This window comes from Kryptolebias marmoratus, linkage group LG10 (assembly GCF_001649575.2).
Source record: "Kryptolebias marmoratus isolate JLee-2015 linkage group LG10, ASM164957v2, whole genome shotgun sequence".
NCBI classification, from domain to species: Eukaryota; Metazoa; Chordata; class Actinopteri; order Cyprinodontiformes; family Rivulidae; genus Kryptolebias; species Kryptolebias marmoratus.
In genome coordinates, this window is record NC_051439.1 from 7046458 (window position 1) to 7059621 (window position 13164).

Below are 13164 nucleotides of genomic sequence, written 5' to 3' on the forward strand. Positions count from 1 at the left end.
TAATCATCAAAATTAAATGAAATAAACATTTGAAATATATGAGTTTGTATGTAATGTATGAATATAATATACAAGTTTCACTTTTTAAATGGAATTACTGAAATCAATCTACTTTTTCATGATATTCTAATTTTATGACCAGCACCTGTAAAGCGTGATTAACAGGCTTCTGCAGAACATGAAGAGGTCATTTAATCACTGAATCAGGTGTGTTGGAGCAGGGAAACAAGGAAAACATGCAGGATGGTGGCACTCGAGGACCAGGATTGGACACCCCTGGTCTAGGTGATTTTCCATACAGCTGATTGCCGCCTCAATGTGGGCGAGCTCGCCATAGCAATACTGCTTGATAATCTGGTGATGTCATTGTTTGTGCAACACCCAACAATGGGAGACAAGGAGCTCAAGGTATGCCTCGTCCTCGTTTGTTTTGTAATGAATAATTTAAAAGCGAGCCAGAGATGGTTCTATGCTGTGAGACGAAACAGTAAAAAGTAGGGAAAGTAAAAAAAAAAACTAACTGGAAAAAACGTAAGTGGCTGTAGAAAATGACTCATCCAGTGACGTGGCTAATCGACGCCATGCGGTCTGCTGACATCAAATCTTGACTCTGCTTGTTGGAACCTCGACCGAGGAGGTTCCAAGAAGAGAGCTGAAAGTGGGTGGGACAACCCACCCCTGCGCCGGGTCGACCCAAGTTGAGCCTGTGTAAAAGTGCCAAAAGATCTTCTTACGCTGAGAAATGACAAAGTTATAGCCATTTAGGTCAAACCTTGAAAATAACGTTGTGCGATCTCAAGTAATAATGTTACATCTCATATGATCTGTTGGGGCTTGGAGTCCGTGTTGTGAATGACTCTCAGCTACTACCACACCAAATTTTAGCTCAATATTAGTAAAATTCACTGAGGTATATTCATTTTTGTGTAGGCTAAGGCTGATTAGCTGTGACAGTCATCTTGGATTGGGTTGACTCAGTTGTAGATGTGCAGGCAATAATTACTTTGAGTGTTTCATTGAAATCGGTCCAGTGGTTCATGAGATATTTTGCTAACAAACAGGGTTGACTCCAACAGATAAAATCAAGGTTTTAAAGTAATACTTTGTTCTCAAAGTACTGTTTATGTTCAAGACAATGTTCAGCTACTACCACACCAAGTTTTAGCTCAATATCTATAAAATTAGTAGAGTTATTGACATTATTGTGTTTTCTCATGTCAGTTGGCTGTGGCGGCTACCTTGAATTGGGTTGTTTCTTATATGTGCATCTCATGATTATTTCCTGAAAGTGTCATTAAAATCTGATCAGTGATTCATGAGATATTTGGGTAAATGTACAGATAATCTGAACAAACACAGGCACCTTTGGCAGCAGGCAATAAAAGCGCAGCTGAAAATGACTGCTGTGGACGCAGAGAAACAGACATTTAGTGGAGAGTTTACGCTCTGAAGGATACGAGGCACAGCAAAGGGCTGGGCGAAGGCATGGAAGGCTGAGCCCCATGTGATCTGCCATGGAGCGATGTAGGTGTAGACAAAGTGCAGCTTGTAAAACAGCTCCCACAACTAAATTAGAACAACAGGAAAAAAGAAAATTAAATCAATTTCTGTATAGAAACAAGCTACATCTAAAGTCCCATGAACTGAATTAAATATTATTATTATATTACGTTATTATTTGAAATGCGTACAAGTTTCTTGTATTCATACAGAGGAATACAAATTGTACATGTTATGTATTTCTCTCACCTTACTGAAAACAATGGACATCAGAAAGAGGTCCAGCAGCAGCGTCTCCGACAGATGACGGTAGTCGAAGGTGAAAAACAGGATGGTGAAGAGGATGGTGATGTACTGATAGGTCGGACTGCTGTAGGAAGAACGAAGCAGCTTCAGGCCTGCTACTGTGATCATCAGAGCACCAACCCTGGGATGGAAAACATCCGATAATAATCACAAACACTGAGTCAGATAAATGATCAGTTAGCACAAAACATGCTTAACATTAACTCAATATAAACAGGTTGTAAATGAACACATTTAAGGCCAAGCATTTCTTGAAGGAATGCATATTGCCCACCTCAGACCAGTCTCAGTTCAGACTGAGACACACCTACAAAGTAGAAATGATCTAAAATTCAAAGCTGCCATTATAATAGACTCTGATGCCTGATTTTTATTAGAACAAATCTTTTTTTAAACATATGGTTTTTCTACCTTTTATCTTGTTATTTTGATAAATATATATATATATTTAACCAAATTTATTGCTAAATTAAAAAAAAGAAAAAAAATCACACAGATCTTAAGCAAATAAACCACAATGTTGTCCCACAGCTGGTCAGCAGGTGTCTGTGAGCAGGCGGAGCGACTGCCACCTGACAGACAGAGGAGTTGCTGCTGGAAATAACAATCAGAGTGAATTGCAGCCTGTTCAGGACTGGACTTAAAATGTAGATTTATTTGCAGGTCAAAACTCTTAAAAGGGAAAATTAAACTAGCTTGAATAAAGTGGAAAGTATCATCTTAAAAACAAACAAATAAACAAAAAAAGATGAACACCATTAGACTCCAGTGGTCGATGATTAACATGTTTGTGTAACCAACGAACTCTAGCAGAGACTTGAAGAAATTAGGACATTTGAAAGTGAAAGATCCTCACTCTGTGTCAAGTTTCTTTGGGCTGGCGAGTTCCCTCGCACTGCCGCTCAGCTCGTTCAGGATGACCAGCGGGTAGAGGATGTTCTTTTCCAAAAACAGCAGCCACACGTGAAGCTTTTCAAACCACATCACATGAGCCGCATCTGAGAGAGGACGAGAGGGGACAGGTCAGAAGGACAGGACAGCAGGGACACGAGCAACTGCAGCACAAGGAAGAGGACAGCTTTTCAACCTGCATGGATTTTCTGCTTACTGATGACAGATCAACAGTGTAATTATCACCCATCGCAGAGGGCAGTGTTTTCATCCCTGTGTGTCTTCAATTGTCTCCAGAATTAGCATATCATCATCAACTATGGACCTCACAGAAAGTAACCACTAAACGAACATCTACACCTGATTAACTTTTGAAATCAATCCCATTCAAGATGGCCACCACAGCTAACTGATCTTAGCAAACACTAAAATGAATATGACTTACTCAGTTTTACAGATATTGAGCTATAATGTTGTGTGGTAGTAGCTGAGCATTGTCCACAACACGTACTCTGAGTGCCACACATTGTGCAAGATCTTTACTTAAAACTTTTGCACTGTTGCCCTCAACCCTGTCTGTCTGTTAGCAAAATATCTCATGAACCACTGGGACAATTTTAATGAAACTCTCAGAAAGTAATCGTTGGATTGTGACATCTCACAATATTATGAGACTGAGCGTGACGTTATTTACAAGGTCTGACTGAAATGGCTAAAAGTTCAGTTCTCAGGATAAGACACCTTAGTTTAAAACTGTGACATGAAAGGCGGCGGGTGATAGGCATTCCTTCGAGGAATGCTAGGCCTTTAATTATATATGTGTATTAGTGGCAACAATAACAAAAAAGGTAAGTAATATTTATTGCACATGAAAGTTTTGATCATAATAGATATATAATTTTGAAGAATTTCTGCAAGGACCTGATTAGTCTATTATTTTAAGGTCTGAGTAATCGTAATAGAGATCATGTTTCTACATGACAGGTTGCAGATCCTCACCCCCACCTGACTCTTTACCTGGATGGCAAAACATTCAACAGCTGCTACTGCTGGTTGTGGGTTTTGGTAAAATAACAAGAGAATATTGTCATAAATTAAAGGCTGATGGTCTAAACATGGATACCTGTTACCTACCAAACAATATGTGGACTAAAGACAATAAAATGAGAGCAGAAATCATGTTTCCTGGTATTTGTTGTAAATGGATCTGTTTCTGAGCTGGGAAAGTTTGCGAAACAAAACGTAGGAGTTAAATGTGGATTTGTCCTGGAATTGAACATAATCAGAACTTGAGTGGACATTTTAGAAAAGACAGGCTCATACAAACAGGTTAAGTGTTGTTTTTTAAATTTATTTATGCTTTGTGTACAGGTGATATATAGGTGCAGATGTTCGGGGAACACTTTAGTTTTAGTCACTTTCCATACAGCTTTCATTTAACAGAAATGCTGCACACATGTGTTAATATATCATGAGGTTCATCAGCCATTTTGTATTTACTGCATATCAGAGTCCAGGCAATAAGTTTTTGTTGGTTTCTTTTTTCCCCGTCAGATGAGAAAATGTAAAATCAGAGAATTCAAGCAGACTTTCTTGTTGTAAACAGACAGATTCATACAAACAGCAGAGGTTTGATTTTTCCTGTTGGCACTCATGTTATAGCCTACAATGAGGGCACAGTCATAGTATATTTCAACAATCATGTCCGCCAGCACCCAATGGCCTGCAGATCTAAGATACGTACAATTTCTTTGCTAAAACTGTTTTTGCACTGAGTTGCAGTACAGCTTTTTCTCTTTTTTGTTTTCATGCTGGTCCAGTCCAACTCTTTGAGGCAGCGGGTTTTCTGCACCTTTACTGAGCATAGAGGGGGCCTAAAAGGGGTATGATCAAACCGAGGAAGATTTCTGACCGAATCACATGTGTGACCTTTATAGTAATGATTCTGGGAGTCAACAGGACCTACCTCTGACTTCAAACTGATAGTACTCCTTGGTTTTGAGTAAAGGGTGAGAGAAGCAGTACCAGGGCAGCTGCTTGCGGACTTGAGGTAGCAGGTAGTGGGTGAGCAACCCCACCGTCCCCAACAAAGCGTACAGGACATAACTGAGGAAAGGCTGAGGAAAAACAAGAGAAACGTTACTGTTCAGAGTTTACTTGCTCCAAAAATAAACCTTCCGACCATCTATCTGATGGCTACTCAGACATGTAAAAACTCATTAATGTATCAAGCCATACTATGATCTTCCTTTGTTTAGTTCTGCTCAAAAAGACTCCCATGATATCTGATGTGTAGCTTCTAAAGCTGAAATATTTCCTGTACCTGCAGGGCTATGAACACTGTGCTGACGTGGATGGCAAAGTAAAGGACAGCAATGACCACACAGACGATCAGGTCTGACTGCAGCCGCTCATTCTAGACATTTAAAAACAAACATCAGAACATGAGAACTCCAGGAATGACTAAAACCTTCATCGTAAGTTTTAATAAATGTCATGTAAATTACCTACTTTAGCAAAACCGAGGAGACTGAGAATGATCAACTCACCATTGAGGCTCTCAGCTTCTCTGGCAGAGGGTCGTGCACTTCTGAGAAGGGGTCCTCTGGGTTCTTGTCCTTCAAATTGGGTAACATCTTCGACTGTATCAGCGAGCTGTGAAACAAGAGAGCAAATATTACATACAGTAGTGCAATTACAAGTCTTCTTAGTTTGATTCATCTCTGAGGAGATAGGATATAATGACCCACTGTTATTAACATGAAACCACTGGGTGAAAAAGTTTTACACTTTCTGAACAGAACATTTGAAAAAATGCCAAAGAAATCCCCATCTTGGATAGAACAACATTCCTATACATTTTCATTTTCAAGACTAAATTTACTGGTTTCTGTTCATGTTTCAGGCCATTTTTGATGGGTATAAACATAGCGCACTGCACAGAACAACACACAAACATTTGCCTGTTTTGTGACAAACCTATGGTCTCAATCAAACAGTTGAAGCTTTCTTCAAAACAACGTGAGGTTGACTTAGTATAACTGTTCCAATTAAGTGAGGCAGAAAAAGCGGAAAGTGCTTTAGGGTCAAAATAAGGCCTGAGGGTGAAAAGCAGCCTGCAGCCATCTCTATCCAGCTGTCAACATCCTTGTACGTATGGCAGCTGGAAACGAATCCAGCTCTCTAATTGCTCCATTAGGTCCATTTTTTTCTTCTCTTGTTTCTTTCTGCTTATTCCAACAGAAGCTAGATGGTGTTCACTGAGACTCTGCCTCAACTCAAAGTGTAGCAACTTTATATGTACTTCAGTGAAACTAATAGTACAAGAGCACTGTGAAGTTAAAATGTGCGTACGCTACACAAAAAGCGTACGAGTCGGAAGGTTTGGACAGCGATGTCTGACTGATGCAACAAATTCAGTTACAGTTTTAAGCTCTATATTCAGTATTTAAGCACTTTTAAAATATTTTGAAAATACCACGTTCAATTTTTGAAGGATTCCAAGCACCTGTAAGAACCCTGTAAAAAATGAAATAAGCTTGTGAGAAACAGAAACTGCTAATAGATGGGGGAATTAGATGGGTCAAAATCAAAGAGTTTGCTTTAAAATGCACCAGATAAAACCTTCTTGTGGATTTCTCTGACACAGAAGGATCAAGTTCTTTAAAAAGCTTTTGGTGAACTGTTTTTGGTTATCTTAGTTCCACATCGGTGAGTCCAACACAAAAGAGAAGCGAACAGATTTTAATACTCGCTCCAGCATTTTGCTTTCTATGTGGACTCACCGCAGTGCAGATGCTAGAAAGCTGATCTTAGTAAGGTTTATGATGCAGGGTGGAAGCTTACATGAGGACAGAAGGGTCACTGCTTTGCCGGCTCAGGTGGTACGACACTGCCACCAAGAGGCCGCAGAACACGGAAAACAACACAGGGATGTGGTGTGGCTCCCAGGTCTCCTGAAAAACAGAACAGATGGCATTCTGAAGATTTGTTTCACAGACAGCAGTGAGTGTCGGCGTATATTTCAATGATATATTACAGCGCAGGGGAAGTTTCTAAACTAACAGGCTAAGAGATTTCCATCACCTATTGTCTGATGATTGAGGATGAGTGAGCAGAAAGAAAACAAAGTCACAGGCTTGGGTATATTTTGGTTTTAAATCAAGAAGTCACTTCAAACCTCTGACAAGAAATAATTCAGATGTGAGCAACTGGCTCTGGGATGATATTAGAAGCTGCAGGCAGCTTTATCACGCCGAGAACAAACATGTAGCTAACATCTAACATGATGCATTTATTGTCACACCATATGATTTTTTTTTTAAGTTGGAACCTGCACGATAATGTCTTGAAACAACTTATTTTCCTGACGAGCCGCGGGGCAAAACTCTCCATCTGCAGAGCCTCGTGCTGCGAAGCCAGAAATCCTGGATGTTGGCTCCGCCGAGCACCAGAGGCAACCGTCACAGGCAGCTTTCAGTGGCAGAAATAAAACAAGCAGCTCGTAGTGGTTTCATTCTTTAGGCAGTCTATTTAACAGCTGATAGCTGAGTGTCAAACAGCCTCTGTGCTAGCGGCACAACGATTAATTCCACCTATTGATTCGTGAGGAAAAACCTTCGGTGGTGCAGCTTAATTTTTTTTCTTTTTGCACTTAAAATTTTTTGTCTTGAGAAATCCGAAAATGTTACCAGTCCATATGTCAAATTTAGAGTCAATAAGAAATGATTAAGAGTGACGTTTGCTCTTTTTTTCCCCTTTTTTAGTTATACAGCTGCCTACATTGTGATAGAAAAACTTTATTTATTTATTTTTTTTAAACAAATATTTCTCAAAATACTTTTTTAACCATATCCTGTCATTGTCATTTCTGATTATAATAAAGAATAGTTTTTCGCTGAAGTTGCTGTCAGCCTGATGGCAGGCTGGACCGAAACCTGACAGAAAGTTAAGAGGAATTCTTGCAGGATTGCAAACAAGCAGCGTGTTCCGGTTTGGATTTGAATCAAACATTTATTTTAAAATTCTTGAAAGGGAAAATTAAAATAGCTAAGCTAAAGTGAAAAATCTCATTCTTAAATTAAATGTATATACTGCCTATAGCTCCAGTGGGTAATGGTCAATATATTCATCCAATGGCACATCCCTTGTACATAAGCATAATAAAAATTTTAAAAATCATATATAACGTAAAGGTAAAAGACACAAAAGCGGAAAATGCAAAGTGTACATAAAGAAGGCAGAAAGGTTGTTAGTTTGAGGATTCAAAACAGTAAGTTTTAGATGGTGTTGCAGAAATGTTTTGAAGTTTCTTTCAGAGTGAACCCTCCACACTAAAAAGAAAAATGGAGTGATTTCAAAACAATCTCAATTTTTCCTGATAAGAAATATGAGACACTGTTAAATTATTAAAGCAGTAGCAATAGAGCAGCATAATGCTGGACCTTTCAGAACAATGATCATAACATTTTATAATCTAGAGCGAAAAAGTTGACCACTGTGTGTTCAGTATTACTGTAAGAAAATTATAATAATTAAAGGTCTAAGGTGTTGGAGTTTTAGACTAAAATCTTCTTGTAATGAGAAATCAGAATACGTGTTGTGAATTACTTGCAGCTACCACCAAAATCTGCAAAAACTGACTCAGTTATAATCATTTTTGTTTGCTTAGTTTGCGTAGCTGTGGCGGCCATCTTGAATTGGGTCGACTCCAAAACTTAATCAGTTGTAGATGCACATCCAATAATTACTTTTTGAGAGTTTCATTGAAATCTGTCCACTGATTTATGGGATATTTTGCTAACAGACAAACACATACAGGCACAAGAACACAATCACCTGTCTTTTGCCTGTCTGTGGTGGGCGATAATAATAACAAATGATATTTATCACAACTGAATGGTTGGCTCAGCTCTTACCTTCAGAGCTCCGTAGCAAAATCCATACAGTAACGCCACGGTGACAATGCTGCGCAGGATGCTGTACAGTGCTGACAGAAGACTCGTGGAAGCTGTGGAGAGCACAGAGAGGACGCCCGCGATGAGACGACTCAAAGTGACAGGAAGCAGGCTCAGCAGAGAGCCGTTCGGCCTCCCCTGAAGCTACGCCATCATGTATACGGTGCGACTGTATAGGAGTGTCTGTTGCCTCATCACCCCCGCAGATAAACACTCACCGTTGCCTCCGAACACATGGATGTCCAGCTGCTCGAAGAGGTACATGACAAATGTGTTGACTTGCGGCAGCAGCCCCATAAAGAACACGATGGGAAAACACAGGAGAAAGACTGCAGAGACACAAGGTGACACTGACTTGGTTTACATTTATCTTTTTTTTTTTTTTTTTAAATATCAGCTATAAATGGCAACAACCTGGTTTAATATAGTTTACACTGACATGTTTTAGAGGCTACAGCAGGAACAGTGTGAATGCTGAGTCAGCATACATTTAACGTTTTGATGTAAGACTAGTTAAAATAGCACAAAGTGTAAAGAGTATAAGGTTTGGTTTCAACACTGTACGGAAAAAACCAGAAACAGGGAAAAAAAGCAGTGTGACTGCTGACTCAGCGGTGTTGTTACCTATGATGAGGTCCCTGGCGGAAGCGAGCACCAACGAGCTGGTGAGGGCGACTCCGTACAGGGTGAAGCGAGATGAAGTGATCCTCAGGCTGCCGTAGTGCAGCAACCAAATGAGGCCGCAGCACAGGCAGAAGTACACAGGTCGGCTATATGCTATGATACGATTGTGGCCCTGCAGACACGGGAGAGATTAGTAGAACTAGATCATTATAGAAGCTGTGCGTTCTACATGGGATTTTGTTTAGTTCAGCAATCATAGACATACCATGAAGTTCAAAATAGAAAACTAAATAAAGTTCTTCTAAATCTTCATCTATTTGTTGTTTTTAATTGCCTGCTGCCAAGAGGCTGTTTGCTAACAAAATATTTCAGGAACCAATGGACAAATATTAATACAACTTTACTTAACATCTACAACTGATTAGCTTTTGCCAACCCAATTCAAGATGGCTGCCACAGCCAACTGACTTTAGAACAACATATACACCATATGCAACTCATTGTGCAAGATCTTTGCTTAAAACATTTAGCATCAACCTTTTGGAGTCAACCCTGTTTGTTTGTTAGCAAAATATCTTATGAACGACAAACTTTAATAAAACCCTCAAAGTTAGCCTTGGCTGTAAATCTACGACAAATTACCTTTTGGAGTCAACCCCATTCAAGATGACTGCCACAGTCAACTATAACTCAGTTTTACAGATGTTGAGCTAAAATGTGATGTGGTAGTAGCTGAGAGTCATTACAAAAACACTCATACTGTGAAAGACCACATGCTTGTGCTGCAGATGTTAGTTTCTCAACTACAGCAAAACCTTCCTATTCTGTATCACTGAAATGAACAGATAAGGGTGATAAAAAATAGAACAGCCTTAAACAGAGCAGAGTAAACAAACTCGTATTACTACACTAAATAACCTAAGGACAAAAAGGCTTTTAAATCACTTTATTAAACTGTGAACAATACAAAAACTAAGAGTAATTCAAAACCTTGAAAAAAAAAACAAAAAAAACCCACCAAACCCTGCCTGGAAATGTGCAAACCCCTGGAGTCAGGCCTGGTAAAAGGAGCTTGCTGGTTGACCCTTGACCCCTGGGGCTTGGCAAGAGCCAAGACTAAAAGAGTGACCAGAGGCCACCTACATGTGGGCCCACCCCCTTGTGAGAAGGACCTTCGAGGTCAGGTGAGTCTATGCCGGTTGACAAGCGAGGTAGGATCCACAAGCTCCATTAGCAATGATCAGACATAATCACTGGTAATGGAGCTCTATTATCAGTGATCACACATGACATTGGTCAGCTCATTGTTGGTTGACAAGTGAAGTAGCAGAGTTGGGCACATCTCTACACACAGCTTAGGCTCTGGAACCCATCTCCTGGAACGGGGCTGGACTCTTTACTCCTCTGGGGATGCCCAGAGAGAGAGGTGACGGACGGAAATAATTTTAGGAATCCTAACTGACCTAAAACCAGGAAAGGTTTAGTCTGATTTAGGTCAGACAGTGAGGAAGGAAACGATTATGTCTTTTTCTGTGGTGTATGTAACCATCTGGTTTCAACAGTATACAGTCTATGGTTCCTACCCAAGGTGTGAACTTTACATGCGGGCTGTTTTTTGTTTCAGCACACATGGAAGCCAGGCATAGTTACTACAGCCTTTTGGGTTGTTTTCTGCATTTCCTTGTAGATAAAAATACTTCTAGAAACAGTTTAGAAACAACAAATTAAAAAATAGTTTTGGGAAAGAAGAAAAACAAACTTTCCTGGGTTGACAAGCCTCGATGTCACATAAGAGTTGTTTGCAGGTATAAAAAGAAAGAGCATGAAGTGTAAGATTTCACAGTAGAAGAAGGAAGCATGGTTGCAGTGTGCAGGTTTCTAACGGAGGCTAGGGCTTCCCTTGTTTTCTCATAGAAGAAGCCACTTTACACACCAACAATCAGAATAAATAGACCAGGTTTTCTTCCTCTTTTTAAAATGTCATGAAAAGAGCAAGAAAGAAGCCCTTCATGCGAGCCGAGGAAAGGGGAAAGGGGACGAGGCGGGGAGAGAGAGAAAGTGAGAGAGCGAGTTGTGGTCTAAACTCTCGGCAGCTATTTAAAGCTTGTGCCTGCAGCTGAGTAAGAGCTGCATTAATAAAAGAAGCCATTTCAGAGCAGCCTGCTGACGCAAAGAAGGGGGGAGGAACTCAGAGTCACAGGAGGAAAGCAGCAGAAGCAGAAACAAAACAAAACACTGAAATTAAAGTACAAGCAGTAAGTAGTAAACACTGGCTACCACAGCTAATCAACATTAATGGCTACAACTCAGTCAATTTTACAGATAATGAGCTAAACTTTGATGTGGTCGTAGCTGAGAGTCATTCACAAGACTTAGTTTAAGTGTGTAACCTCGCAAGATCGAACGTGGTCGCACATAACATTGTTTTTAAGATTTGACCTAAATGTGAATGTTTTTGTCCAACGGCTTTCTATGAACTGGCGCCATAAAAATACACTGAACTGAATTTAATTGAATTCCTTCACCTAGATCTTTTATTTAAACATGAAGTCACTACTCCTAGGTGTTCAGTGCAAGGTTTCCCTAAATATAAATAAATGTAAATAGTAATAACTTACATGTCGAGGGGAGGAGGAGTCTGGTTGAACACTCTGTCAAAAAAAGGACGCACAGAAAGAATGTATAATGTGTTTTAGGAGGAAATGAAGCAACACTTTAGAGTGTCTCTTTCATGTTTCCACATGTGTGCAGAAACATGACTACATGTGCAACAATGCTTCTCGAGTTCACTTTTTAAAGTCAAGTTCAACCATACCATGATGTTAGGTCGATTTTCTTACCTTAAGCAAAGAATACTGGCAACTTGCAATGACGAGGCAGAACTGAAAGACCCAGATGTCGGTGAAGAAACGGTGGACCAGCAGCACCGAACCCAGAAAGGCCACCAGGACGGCTAGCACCACCGCCAGCACGTTCTCTAAAACCTCTCGGTTCCTGGAAGGAACCAGAAAAGTCAACCAGCAAGTGCATATTAGGCGTTTTTCTTTATGCCTACCTAACCAAAATATTTAAACTTGGCACAAAAAGTAAGCTAAGGAACCTTATCGAACACATAAATGGCTACGACTCAGTCAGTTTTACAGATATTGAGTTAAAATTTGGTGTGAAAGTGGATGAGAGTCATTCACAACACATAATCTGAGCATATCTCGCAAGATTTCTCAATGTTGCATGAGATTTTGAATAATGGTACGAAAAATGTTTAACCAAAACAACTCTAACTTTGTTTCATCTCATCATAAGACTTTAGGTTTAGACTCTGGCATGAAATGTAAGGGGAGATATGGATTGCTTTATGAAATATTAGGCCTTTAATTATTTTTAGCATTATATAAAACAGGCCAATATGTATAATTTTCTGACTGTGCCCATATCAAAGTCCCAGTGTTTAGATTTTTTACATATAGGATGAGTAGGATTTTTTTTATTTCAGAACTTTAGGTTACTTTCGTAACCCCGGTTCTCTGAGTAGCATGAGTGAGTGTCTCACATTGGGAACGCCCATGGCGTGACCTCATCAGAAGCTCCTATTACATTACGCCAGCCAGGATTGGCTGGAGATACACTCGTCAGCGTCAGAGAGGGCAGAGTCCCTCCCCCTATAAATAGGGCTGACGCTGCACTGAGACTTTATTCAAAAACCTCTTCTCGCAACGAGCAGAAGTTCCAACCAGCTCCCTGCTGGTACTGCCTTTTTCTCTCTGAGCCCAGCTGAACTGTCCACAGATACGCGCGCAAGCTCGGTCGCCGGGCGCTTGGCTTGGAGGTTCTGGTCAGTACCGCAGCGAGTAGCCGTTCCCGGTAGAAATACCGAGAAAAAAAAAAA

The 13164-nt window shown here is 40.1% G+C and overlaps 1 protein-coding gene across 2 annotated transcripts in view; it reads right to left on the reverse strand.

The window, feature by feature from the left end:
• pcnx1 (pecanex 1) overlaps positions 1-13164 on the reverse strand; it is a 55353-nt gene that overhangs the window by 12840 nt on the left and 29349 nt on the right. For both annotated transcript variants that reach the window (XM_017416441.3, XM_025005498.2), the window contains 12 exons: positions 12119-12272; positions 11897-11929; positions 9279-9450; positions 8873-8983; positions 8616-8707; positions 6544-6653; positions 5247-5352; positions 5021-5113; positions 4664-4814; positions 2663-2804; positions 1750-1927; positions 1458-1566 (listed from right to left, as the gene is read on the reverse strand). In XM_017416441.3, coding sequence (XP_017271930.1) covers positions 1458-1566; positions 1750-1927; positions 2663-2804; positions 4664-4814; positions 5021-5113; positions 5247-5352; positions 6544-6653; positions 8616-8707; positions 8873-8983; positions 9279-9450; positions 11897-11929; positions 12119-12272 — 1451 coding nt within the window. The remainder of the gene's footprint in view (positions 1-1457; positions 1567-1749; positions 1928-2662; positions 2805-4663; positions 4815-5020; positions 5114-5246; positions 5353-6543; positions 6654-8615; positions 8708-8872; positions 8984-9278; positions 9451-11896; positions 11930-12118; positions 12273-13164) is intronic.